General features: G+C 39.9%; 1 protein-coding gene and 1 long non-coding RNA gene across 2 annotated transcripts; both read left to right on the top strand.

The window, feature by feature from the left end:
• Nucleotides 1–5,022: 5,022 nt before the first annotated feature.
• On the top strand, nucleotides 5,023–7,485 carry LOC119723046. The gene is made up of 2 exons (XR_005270509.1): nucleotides 5,023–5,479; nucleotides 6,857–7,485. It is a non-coding gene; the product is annotated as an uncharacterized LOC119723046 (long non-coding RNA).
• Nucleotides 7,486–9,645: 2,160 nt separating this feature from the next.
• LOC119723045 (polyamine oxidase 7-like) lies at nucleotides 9,646–12,498 on the top strand. Its single transcript, XM_038193527.1, has one exon. It carries the CDS (start codon nucleotides 9,785–9,787, stop codon nucleotides 11,315–11,317), a length of 1,533 nt encoding a protein of 510 aa, XP_038049455.1. The 5' UTR covers nucleotides 9,646–9,784; the 3' UTR covers nucleotides 11,318–12,498.
• The last annotated feature ends 877 nt before the right edge of the window (nucleotides 12,499–13,375 follow it).

The raw sequence follows: 13,375 nt of genomic DNA, 5'->3' as shown, positions 1-13,375 counted from the left end.
TGCCCCTCCTCCCCGCCTCCCCCAGTTTGAAAACCGTTCTGCCGCCGCTGTCAAAACACAATTGTATGAATGTATAATTTTGATTAAGCTCAAATGAATATCAAAGCAGTGGACTCCTAAATCCAAAAGCCAAATCAAATGCCCAAAAGAGCGGTGTCTTATTTCAGAATCGTGGACGCATAAAATCCCTTATCTTATCCCCAACAATAAGATAAATAATATCCCTATCGAACTATATATGTGCCAAAAAATACTTAGCAAGTGCCCCTCCTTCCCGCCTCCCCGGGTTTGAAAACCGTTCCGCCGCCGCTGTCAAAGGGGAGAACTTCATGCTATTTACCCCCCAATATTTTCTAAAGATTGCCCTTTTCCATTCAAATGCCCTTTTTCACCAGCGCTCCCCCATATGTTGAAAAGAGTGCCCTGTTTTTATTAATGCCCTTTTTTTCTGAACAAGTGCCCCTATTAAACACAAGTGGTGCCCTTTATTGTGCCATTGGCCGTTCCAGGTGCTTTTTTCTTTCAATTTTACGCATGTATCGCCCAAAAAAGCACCATATATTGTCCGTTAGTGTCCTAGACATAGTTCTTCATGTCTATGGTTAGTGTGCATAATCGTCGGTCACCCCCCCCCCCCCCCCCCGCTTTTTGATTTTAAGGAGGCTGAGTGCAGAAGGGAAAACGTGTCTACACTTCAGCACGGATGTGCAAGTGCCCTTTTCCAATTTTTTTTTAACTCCCCCAATCAAAATGACCTTGCCACGCCATTGTTCATTCAGAATGAAGTATATAAGCCTTACAACAACGGCGAGGCTGCATGGCATGGGGGCAGTACATATATCACTGTATATACCGTTGCTACGACTTCATCGATTGATCTCCACTACCGTTGGAACAAACTTTTGCCAGGGGGGCTGGAATTTCTAAGGACGGACAAAATTAATGGAAAGTGCAGCGCAAAGCCCACGTCGTGGCTTAATTTGGAATATGGACTGGATGCTCTGTGGTGCAAACTGAGGCGCTTCCTGGCCACTTTCATTTGACTTTTTAGCAAAAGTTTTTTGAGATTATAAAGACAATTTATTTCATTATTTTGTTTAGAATATACTGTTAATCTTAAAACGTTTAGGTCTAACTGCACTGAAAAGTGGAGAACCCTGTATTTTTTTTTTTAATCTCCATAGGCTATTTGGTTCCATTTAATTCTGGAAAAAGAATTGTATCATTATGCATGACACCGCATGTAAATATAATTGTTGCAAGGCTGCTTTCTTACATTCAGTAAATACCTTCGTGAGTTCGTGTATGTTTTGTTTTATTTTCTGAGCCCTTACAACGTGGGGCCACAGGGCCAGGGGCCCGCTTTCAGGCCACGGAAAATGTTGGATTCTGGATGCACTGTGATGAAATATACTGAAGTAAACTGAAACTTAAAAAACCCGAAAGGATGTTTTTTGGTTCAAGTTAAATAAATGGTTCCACTGGAAGCGGATGAATTTCTGTTCATAAAAATATTCACATAGTTCTAACTCACGAAACGATGTAGCTCTCGATATATTTGCATTGTTATTTGTTTGTTACAGGGAATGGCAAATATAAAAGACTAAAAGAACAAATGCATCTTTATGTTTATGATCGGTATATGGCAAGTTTGGGGCTAGGCAAGGATTTATCGGTGTACTGAGTTTTTATGAGGAAAAACTTGCGGAGGGTAAAACATGAATAGCTTTTTTTATTAAAACTAAACTACACTGGAATTGGCCGCATGATATGACTAGTTTCAATGAAAGCCCGTCCCAATCCTATTAGGTTGGGGATGTGTGTGAACCTTGCTATAGTTGTTAATTTTGAGTACATACAGAATGCTAGCAACGTATGAAACCTTTTAAATGAAAAGAAAAACCTTCAGGGGAAAGGTATGAACATTTGCCCCTTTTGAAAGCTCGAATTAACATGACAAAAAACCTGGCAAGCATAATCAAAATTGCCACCATTGCATGGCCGAGGTTATGCTTTCGGGTCAAAGCTTCCATCATGGCGGAAATATCATAGACATGTCATGATTCAGTAGATGTACCAGAGAAGTATCGATTCTGCACTGCCTGCAGATTTAGAAAATACCTCCTCTTGATATTTTACAGTGTTAGTGCTAGCCGTTCGAAGCGAACAAAACGAAGGAAATATTTGTAGAGCAAGCGTAATGTATATCGTAGCGGCGCAATTTCATCGTTGTAGAACACTGCTGGCTGGAACACATTTTTGACCGGGAGTATATGGATGCTGAAGCATATTCCAGCACCCCAATCCAAAAAGTTAGGGTTGCTGCAGCACCCGCAGCACCCGCAGCACCCCCGTTGGCCCGTTCCCGCGGGCTTGTTGACCTCCGGACTGGGATTGGATTTCTTGTTGTGTATGCCTATAGCCTAGGGCCTATACGTTTGTTTTCTTTTCATTGCCTTTATAAACTAATAAGCTTATGTAGCTCCTGTGTGTTTGACTATTCTCTGTGGTCCTTTAACGAAGGACTATTCATCTGCACGCAAACTGGATAGTCAAAAGAAATCGCCATGAACAGGACAAACGTACAACCTGGTCTCACTTAATTAAGCCAATTCAGAGCTGCACGAAATCGGATCGGGGCATTGAAGCGTCGCCGGAACGAAAGATCGGAGTGCATTCTTGCCACATATATCGTTCGATAGGGATATTCTTTATCTTATTGTTGGGGATAAGATAAGGGATTTTATGCGTTCACGATTCTGAAAATAAGACCCCGCTCTTTTGGGCAATTGATTTGGCTTTTGGGTTTAGGAGTCCACTGCTTTAAAGGGAAAATATATTTGCAAACATCAAAATATAAAACTACCAAATCATTTTGAAATACCTTGCTGGACTGTTAGTGAATGACAGTGTAAAGCATCCTGTAAAATCATGGCACCTGTTATCATTTTCAAGAAAAGTGGCATTTTTGTATCAATTTCCAACGCTAGTCGGCCGACCAGAGTTGGAAAAACTGGCTTTTTTCAAATACTGGCCCCAATTGACCATCGCACTTGTTTGCAATCGATTACATACCTATGAACGGGTACAAGCCAGCTAGACTGGTTCCCTGACCTTACAATTCCCAATGTATGTAAACTGCTCTGTTTCTTCTTATATGGAGTCAGGGAACCAGACTACAGGAAAATGATTGTTTTTCTTGGTTTTTATAGCATTTTCGAACCCAAAACCTCAAAAAAGTCAGTGTAACTATATTTGCTATATATTTCAGACCCCCCCCCCCAATTCCATCCATTTCTGAAAATTACAGCAAAAGCAAATGATGTATATTCCCTTTAATATTCATTTGAGCTTAATCAAATTATACATTAATACAATTGTGTTTTAAATCAGTCGGTCAGTCATTAACCAAATATATTTAAACATATTCCCTGACCAACTGATTTAGTTTCGATAGGGTAATAATCCGTTTAACATAATCATTTTAAGGTTTCCATAATTTACGAATACAAAGAACTTGTAATAATTTGTCAAGTACATGAAAGTATGCTATTTAGAAATACTTTCCCTATTTCGTCTTACGATGAATGTATATTCATTCTATACAAGATAAACTGTTTAACAACAAATATCTAATGAAAGTTTTCAGTAGGCAAATTCGCCTTAAATTTAATGGGACCGCTATATAGATCGCCTGTTATATTTTAAACGAATATACAGTGAAATGTCGATAAGTCAAACTCTGATAACTCAACTTGAAAACAAATGTTCGAACAAAGAATCCATTCCTTTCAGTATTGTAACAATGATATATACAACCCTGTCTAACTGAAAAGTCTGCTTTAAGTCAAGTTTTGCACCATGATGTTCCCTTGAGGCTTGACTTAATTACATGTATCAAGCATAAACATCTCTGTCTGGTAGGCGGGGAGGGAGGTGGTCAAATGAACGTTTGGCTTGCGCATGCTATACGCCTCCTTATGAGACTCAGACGTTTATTGTTATAGAATCCCGGGACATACCGTTATTTTGTTTTACCGTTTTGCATTTCCTCCAAAACAAAAACAGTAAACGCACCGTTGACCGTTTTTTTCGTTTTACAGTTTTGTAAAACAGTCAAACGGTATTAGGTCACAAAAAACAGTGACCTTTTTGTTGTTTTTCTTGATTGTTGAAAGCGATAAACGGTTAGTTGCTTCATTTTCAGAGTGTTGTTTTACAAGAACATGACAATGAAAAACGGTCAATAGTCCTGTCGACCATTTTTTGATTTAGGTTCGGCAATTAAGCAACGCACCTAGGAATGTTAATGCGTCCTCAAATTACCCTCCTCACATTTCGTTCTCACGACATAGTTTTCGAACTGGCTATTGAAGAGCCGCGCCAAACTCCAATTTCCTTCAAATATCTGCAACTTCTTCAAACGTATTACCATCCTGTATCCATTGTAAAAAGTAATGTCCCCCCTTGAAGTTTTCCAGCGCCATTTTTAAGTTGCTTGCAACTCTTAAGCCCTACCAACTGAATCGCGTGAGAAGGGGGTCATGGTCACGCCAGGAATCACACCACGCATTGTGCCGAGGTAACACTTTTTCATGTAAAGCATGGTCCCCCTCCATCCCCCTTGCCCAGCACCACAAAATGCACCACGGACTGCTCACTATGACACTGAAATAAAAAAACAGTCTGTATTCAATACTGACCGTTTTGCTGTTTTTCAAAGTTATTTGTGTAAAACTGTAAAACAAAACTCATTGATCGTTATGCGGTAATGAATTTTATTAAACTTATAAAACAGAGAAACCGTATTTATCTTAATACCGTTTGACCGTTTTACAAAACTGTAAAACGACAAAACGGTCAATGATTTGTTTACTGTTTTTGTTTTGAGGAAATGCAAAACGGTAAAACGAAATAACGGTATGTCCCGGGATTTTATAGACGCAGACACCCATATATAACAATAGTTCTGTTTGCCCTGGCGGGTTTTACTAAAGATTGTTATGTAATCTCCCAGACAGTTCAGTTAAGCTCTTAATTGCAGCTGAGAGATCTGAGTACAATCTTATTAAAGACTAATAATTAGGTTGGGAATTCACCCGCTGTAAAAGAAGGTGCTCGTGTTCCATAAATAAGATTAATACTATGTCATACCCCCCAAAATTGCCATTATTTTAATTTGTTGTATGACTAGAACAATTAAGTCTATTGTTTTCAAGGTGGTTATGCTGCCTCATCAAATTTCTTCTTCTTGTACCCTCTGTGGTGCTGCCCTGTGTCAGGCATGGTTCACTTGTATTATGTAAGACAATGTGGGGGGCAACAGCCTGGCCTGGAGTGATGGGTTGTTTGTGCGCGGGTGCGGCATTCCTTTCCTTGCTCTGGTGTAGAGTACATGTACATCACTCTCCTTGCCCTGGACTGGAATCACCGCTGAACACTTTCATTATTTTGTAAACCCATCATTTTCCTGGCACAGGTAAGTTTTCCAAATTTGTCTTCATTTAAGTATATATTTTTCACTAGTATTAGACCATAAGTGAACAATTAGTTGTCTTGAATATTTTCAGAGAATATTTACTTTTCATTCTCAACTTCCTTGCTTGATGATGAGTCGATAGTTATTTTCTACTAAGTACTATGAAACTTATTTGAATGAGTTCTTTCCGTTGTACATATTGATTGCGTCTGATTCCAATTCATGCTGTCGTTACAATATTCGATAATATATTTGAATGTATCTTTATAACTTCTGTTTTGAAAGTTATCTTGAGTGGAAACCTCCATTGGTCCATGGATTCAGTTTATTTTGTGAAAGATATTTAATGATCTGATTCACTTATATTTCATTTGGACTGTTTGGAGTTTCTGAATGATAATTAGATAGATTGAAGTTGATGAAGATATATGTTCAACCTATGGCTTTTAACTTTTCAAGTTGATGCTGGTTTATGATTTCATATCATAGGGTTGCTTGAACATGTTGAAACTTACTTAAACTTTTCTTATTTATTGATTACTGAATAGTTATTTTATTCTTTAGATAAGTTGAGCATTTCCTTTTGATTAGATCAGATATAGCTTGAAGTTTAATATATGTCTGAGACTTGTATGAATCGTGCCATTTCTGAGCTATGACAATTCATTCATTGTAGGAATTGGTTTGTTTAATTGCTTTAGATTTGAGTTCTTAGCTTGCTCCTTTAACTGTAAGTGTATTTAGCCTATGATTTAGCCAAACACATTTTTCGTATTATCACAGTCACTAGTCACAGTTCTGCCACTTTAAGCTAGCTTGACCACGTGTGGGTCCAGTTGCTCTGTTATCTGAGACATTCTAGCACTGATCTTATCTTGTAATCTTGTGTGCAAGACTCTGTCCAGGGTCCAGACCAGGCCAGAGTGTGTGAAAGTTTTGGTTGACCTTGGGTACACTGTAGATTGCTCAATTCGTATGCACGAGAATTTACTGTTGTTTTATCATCATCCACCTGTTGTAGGCTAGTCGCACTGTGCTCGTTTTTTATCTTTACTTTAGAACTGGCCTTAGGCTTGTGTTTTGGTTATCTCAGTGTGAGCCCAGGTTAATGATCTGTGGGAATAGTTTCAGTGTTTTGGTTTTAAGAAGGATTTTATGGATCTTCTTCTGATGACCTTAGTTATTTTGTAGGTTTAGTTTATAATATATTTTAGTTGATATTCTTTTGGTTATTTTTATAGACTTGTTTAAAATAATTTAGTTAATTATGATTCCTTTCCTTGCTCTGGTGTAGAGTACATCACTCTCCTTGCTCTGGACTGGAGTCACCGCTGAACACTTTCATTATTTTGTAAACCCATCATTTTCCTGGCACAGGTTCTCCTGCCGTTTGTCATTTTGGACGAGGACGAGACCTAGCTGTGTATTACTACTTCTACCACTTCTGGAGCTGAGTGACGATTTTCTGTTCCGCTTTCCTCCATATCACCTTTTCATCTCATCACACCCCTGGCCGTCCCCTGACGAGTTGCGTCCTTCCGGGAGTTGCAGTCGCTAGTTTCCCGCCTGTTGCAGTCCTTTGACGTCCCCGGATCTCCTCTTCTTCTTTGAATTCTCGCTCCGTGAACTTTGTTCTTTTCGCGAACTTTGTACTCGCGCGTTCGTGGACGTAACTGGATTCGAATCGTTGGTCATCGCTGGATCTGGACAAGACCACGGGAGACGCAACTGCTGAAAGCTTATCCTTTTCTTTCATTGTATAAATTATTGTAATATTCTGTGCATTTTCATTTGTGTTTACATATCCACTTTCTTTGTTTATATTTTGTTTTGACTTCAAGTTGAAGAGTGTTTGAGTGATTTGAATTAAAAGTCTTTTTTAATTCGAGCTGTAAATACACCTATTTCTGTACATTTTTATTTCTTTGATTATTTTGTCGAACTGAACCGGTTGGATTTATATCATTGGGGTTTTCCTAACTGGAATAGACCCCGCGACATTTACATTGTAGAAATAAATGCTGAGATGACATGAAAGTATACTAACACCTTTGTTCAATTTTCATGTATACATACTAAACGCCTATAGTTGACAAAGGCACGTTTTCTTTTCATGAAAGGTTCCTTTCAAAGTTTGTTCAACCATTACATTAAGCAAGAGACTTGGTCATTGAAAACTGTAGTTTGTTGTGACAGTCTTATTGAAAACTTTTGAAACTAGTGGGAACTATTCATTTTACTGGATTCAGTCACTGGGGTCTATTTTCTGGAATGAAACTTTCTCGCTGCATCTATAAACTGCATTTATAAACACCTTGAGTGGCCTTTTGGGCCTTGTGATGGGCGACTTCAATTTTAAAAAAATCGAGTAGCGTCTGACTTGGGTTGGTAACAAGTCATTTTTTGCAAGTCCAAGTCAAGTCACAAGTCATTGTTTGCAAGTCCAGGTCAAGTCACAAGTCAAAGCTGGTATTTAAAATTCAAGTCAAAAGTCACAAAAATAGCGACTCGAGTCCGACTCGAGTCCAAGTCACATGACTTGAGTCAGCAACTCTGTGAAAATAACATCTTCATGGATTCCCAGCACAACTCCTCACAATAAGTCCAGTGTTAACAATATTTCTCGTTGTGGGTCTGAAAATGAAAATTGTCGGTTTGTGTATTGTGAATATGATCAAGTGAAATTATTTATGCAGTATTTTGCCCATTTCCCTCAAAATTGCATATTGTAATATTGTACATTTTTATCAATTTGCTAGAATATGTGATACCTCACCAACAAGTATCTTTTAACGAAATTCAATCAGAATATTTATCAATTTAAAAAAAAAAATTAATTGTTGTGTTACTTGTTGGTGTCCCTGCCACACTGTACGATGGTGTAGCCGTGCGTTATGCCCGTGGATTGTTTACTTTAGTTTTGACGGGGACTTTACTGAATAGAGTCTGGTGACTGTACAAAGAAATTTCTTTGAAAAAAAGTAGACTCGTTCATTCATGTGCACTTGTTATGCAAAGCAAGGGCAGTGGTTCAAGGATATCTTTGTTGACTTGAAGAAAGTGTGCAAGAACGCGACTTAATGTTTTTATGTGTTCACAATACAACGACGCTGTTTAGTTATTTCACTGTGTGACACGGTGAGAAATTTTTGAATCATAATGGCGTCAGCGATACTTGCTGGGGAGCTCTTGCGTACGACTTTCTGTATACTGTTGTTTCCAGGACAATTGTGTGTACGGTAACCCGACGTACCCAGATTTTTAAAGACGAAATTGCCGACCTCAAACTTGTTAGTGCCATATTTGGCAACTATATGTGCGTTATTAGTTTAATTAACCAAATGAACAGGTTAATTAAACATAGTACCATTGAAGGTACCTAAAAGTAAACATAACAGCATAGAAGACCGACAGACGAACATAAAATGTTACAAAATAAACATATTTGTCTGGATAATTTTTTAGGGCGTTACCGGCAAGTTAACACAAACTTGGTGTCAAATAGATCATGGTAGTTACTTTTCTTTGACTTTTCATACAAGTTTACATAAACTTTAACTATATGACATCATGGAGGAAGGAATTCCTTCCTAAGTCAAAAGATCTATCTTTCTTTGTTTTTTTAAATCTTTTTTCCATGGAAAGTGAATTTCGATTTTCAATTATTTAGCGTGACCCACCCACCCACAATTTGGAAAAAAGATCGAAATTTTAAAACATTGAAAATTCTGAATGGCCCCGGTTATAATACCGGTTGTCGTTTTATAAAACTGTAAAACGACAAAACGGTCTACGGTTCGTTTACTGTTTTTGTTTTGGAGGAAATCCAGAACGGTAAAACGAAATAACGGTATGTCCCAGGATTGTCCTGGCATAATCTGATGAAGTAAAAGTGGTTGCAGCTAAAGCTTATGTTAATTACATGTATTAACCTAAACTTGTAGAAGTGCTCTAGCTTACCATTTTTTGGCATTGTTTTATTTTGCCTGAGCAGTCCATCGTGTTCATGACCTAACTAACTCACGGAGTGTTCACCAATTACTTAGCGCCGTATACGCGTATTTGATGTTTGTGATGGATTTGAGCATGTTCTGTGTGAACAGGAATGTGTTTTCAGTGTGAATAAAACTAAACGACAATTGACTTACGCAAGTTTACTTCACTCCAACAATGTAGGCTGGGCATTGCATTACATGCGGCCACCCAACCGTACATGTACATGCGTGGGCAGCAAGTGGACGTCTTTGTGGCCGTAGATGTGTTTTAAGGAGAATGCTCAAGTAGCATTGCAGTTCACATACCAAAATGGCGAAGGTCACAGTTTTCCTATCGCTTTGCTTTGTTGCTGTGAAATTGGGGTTGGCTCAAAACTACGATGATAACCGTGCTAAGGTTCTGATCATCGGCGGAGGTGCGGCAGGCTTGCAAGCCGCCAAGGAGTTCCACGACCAAGGTATGGATGATTTGATCATTATCGAAGCTGCTGATTTCTTCGGTGGGCGAGTCCACGATGTTACCTTCGCTGGAGTGCAGGTTGAGGCTGGGGCTAACTGGGCCCAGCCCCCGGGGACCGAAATCATCGACTGGGTCAAGAGACTCTCCATCCAGTACCACGAATCAGACTTCGACTCTGTCATCATCCGCAACGAGACCGGGCACGATGTGAGCGAAGAAGCTGATCCGATCTGGGAAGATATGGAACACGCCTTGGAGCGATTGGAGGAGATCGGTAGCGAGTTAAACGAAGAGTGTCGCAAAGACATTTCCCTTCGAGCCGCCCTTCGTCTAGCCGGCTGGAAACCCACAACACCAATCCATAAAGCCATCGAATTCTTCGACTTTGATTTCGAATGGGCGGATATCCCGTCTGTCACCTCCCTGAAATCTACTACTCCTATCCAGACAATCTCTGCCACAGGTGGCAACTTGTTTGTTACTGATCAGGGCGGCTTCAAACGCATCTTTGAGGAGATTACACCTTGGCTTATGATGGATGCTTACAAGAATCATCTTCGCCTGAATAAGACTGTGGTGTCGGTCACTGATAAATCAAGTAACGGAGTGGAAGTGAGGTGTGCAGACGGCACCGTCTACACAGGAGACTATGCCCTTGTCACGGTTAGTCTTGGAGTCCTGCAGAACGACGTCATTGACTTTCAGCCAGCCCTCCCAGACTGGAAGATTGTCAAGTTCTTCCAGTTCATCATGGCATCCTTTGCCAAGGTCTTCATCAAGTTCCCCACTCACTTCTGGGATGATGATGAGTGGATCATGTACGCCAGCGAGCGTCGTGGCTACTTCCCCGCCTTCTCTAACCTGAACGCCCCTGGACTGTTTCCGGCTGGTACTAACATCCTCGTAGGCTTTGTGACTGGAGATGAAGCCCGCAGGATCCAGAACCAACCCCTGGCCGAGACCAAAGCTGAAGTTGAGGCTGTGATGCGCAACATGTATCCTGATGCCACAGTCCCCGAGGCTACAGATATCTACGTGACTGATTGGGACACCAATCCGCTTCACTACGGCGCCTACTCCAACTGGCCGGTGGAGATCTCCACCGAGGGTTTTGAGCAGATCCAGTCCCGAGTTGGGAACATTTTCTTTGCTGGCGAGCATACCGATCCGATGTTCAATGGGTACATCATTGGGGCAACTCGTAGCGGTATACGTGAAGCTGAGAAGATCATGGCCTGTATGAATGGGGAGGAATGCCCGGCTTACAAACCGCCTGAGTCATACTCCTGTCCTGCCGAGACTACCGGTAATGGCAACATAATAACGTTGTCTTTCATTGGAATCTGCCTTGCTGCAACACTCCACGCTTTCATTGCTTTGTAACCAATTCTTTGAAAATGAGTCAGTTCCGATAGGTACATTATGATCCAACTTAACACTCGCATTTATCAACATGATAGTGGTTCATAAAGTTTATTTTGGCCGAGATTGTGCACTTTTCTTGAGGTAAGACACTTGCCATGAAGGAATTAGCTCATGACCAAATTTCATTCTTTAGGGGCGGGTCTTTCCATTTCAAGCGAACAAAGAAACCAACCAATTGTAATAGTTGGAGCGTATGTTTCCGGTACTGTTTCATATTTGTATTTCACTACTTGCATGGTACATCATCAGCTTTATTTGGGGCTGATGATGTCGTTTGTGATTATTCTCTTTTTTCTTGAGAAAAGTTTGCTGCGACCACCAGGCACAAAGTAGGCCCTGTGCACAATGCTTTATTATCTATGATGCTATTTCGTAAACTTCAAGGATCACTCCTCTTCTTTATTTTCGAGAAAATACATATGTCTGAAAATCGTTTACAAACTAATTAACAAACTGATTTTTTGAATGGACATTTTCTAGGGCTAATTTAAAAATAGGGCCCAACTGTTTGGCAAATATTCACAAACGAATTACTTCACGAGTAGTTTCTGTTGGTTGAGTGTGCCTTTTTTAGTTTTTTTTTTCGATGTCGGGCCTTGTCGGCTTAGTATCAAAGAAATTATTTGCGTATACACTTTTGTAGCAATGCACCCATAGTTTAATCGTAGATGTTCTAGCAAGCCACAAATAGAATAATACAAATTAATTTGCACGATTTCGTTTGCACAATAATGTTCAAGGCAAGCAAGGTACAGTTATTTTAATCCTTTTTTTTGTCGCATCTTTATCTTTTCATTTTATTACTTTATGGTTTTGTATGATTTTCGTACTGGAATCACCACTGGGTAATGGGTTCTAATTTTGGGCAACAAATCTGATGAGGACTGATCTTGGCATTTGTTTTTTTCTTTCTGTATTGTACAAAAATCTCAAGACAATTGCTCTAACTTGGAATCGATTGATGGCTCCCAACACAAGATCTATATATTTTTCAGGGCTATATCATTGATAATCAATTACTGTCAGAGATTCCGATAAGTATTTGGATTGCAACTGCAAGCCAGAACCATTTGTTTTGAAACCAACGGAGCAAATAAAGAATATGTCAGTCGTCACTCTTCCTATGCAAGTCTTTTAAAGTCTGATCTGCCCAGTTGATTTATTTGTAAAGATGCTTAGTTTAATAAGGATCGTCATTACTCTACTGATGATGATTGAACTACTATGGGCCACGACTCCCTTTTTAGGACATTATTGAACATTACACATTATGTGCGTCTTGGGAGAGGTACAAATGTATTTGGTTTGGGTCAAGATCTAAATTGCTTTGAATTGGACTTCACAAATGATATTGGGTTTTGAGTGCATTCTCAGGCAGCGGCATAGCCAGGGTTCTCATCCTGATGGGGGGGGGGGGGGGGGGGGGGGGGGGGGGGGGGGGAGTGGGGGTCTGGAGGTAACAGTGGAGGGGAGCCCAGTTTCATCCGTGCTGAAAGGTAGATTGTTTTTTTTCACCGCACATCCGGCCTCGTGAAGGGGGGGGGGGGGTGGCTGTGCACCATTTTCAAATAGGGCGCTTCTCAAAACCGAAATCATGGTCAATGTACAATAGGTGGGCGGGGGCGAATTTTTTTTCCCCAAACGACATCCGTTTTCCATCTTCTGATTGGTCCATTACATGCATATTTAATGCATTGTTCTCCACGACACAAACCCAAGAAAGGCTTATGTCTTGTGAGAAATGTTCTCCCTCACTTAAAGGGAATATACAACATTTGCAAACATCAAAAAATAAAACTACCAAGTTTTTACAAAATACCTTACTAGGATGTTGGTAAATGACAGTCTAAAGCATCCTGTAAAATTATGGCACCTGGTGTCAAGTCATTTTCAAGAAAATGGTATTTTTGTTTACATTTTTTTTCAGTCCAAATTTTGTTTGCTTTGGTTACATGTTCATGAACGGGTGCAGGCCAGCTAGACTGTTTCCCTTACCTTACAATTTTCCGACTTCTA

The sequence above is a fragment of the Patiria miniata genome, unplaced genomic scaffold (genome assembly GCF_015706575.1).
Source record: "Patiria miniata isolate m_02_andy unplaced genomic scaffold, ASM1570657v1 HiC_scaffold_16, whole genome shotgun sequence".
Taxonomy (NCBI): Eukaryota; Metazoa; Echinodermata; class Asteroidea; order Valvatida; family Asterinidae; genus Patiria; species Patiria miniata.
This window is presented reverse-complemented; position numbering and strand designations above follow the sequence as displayed.

Bases quoted from the DNA above. Each gene is read 5' to 3' on its own strand.
- LOC119723045 (XM_038193527.1), top strand. From the start codon at position 9,785: ATGGCGAAGGTCACAGTTTTCCTATCGCTTTGCTTTGTTGCTGTGAAA.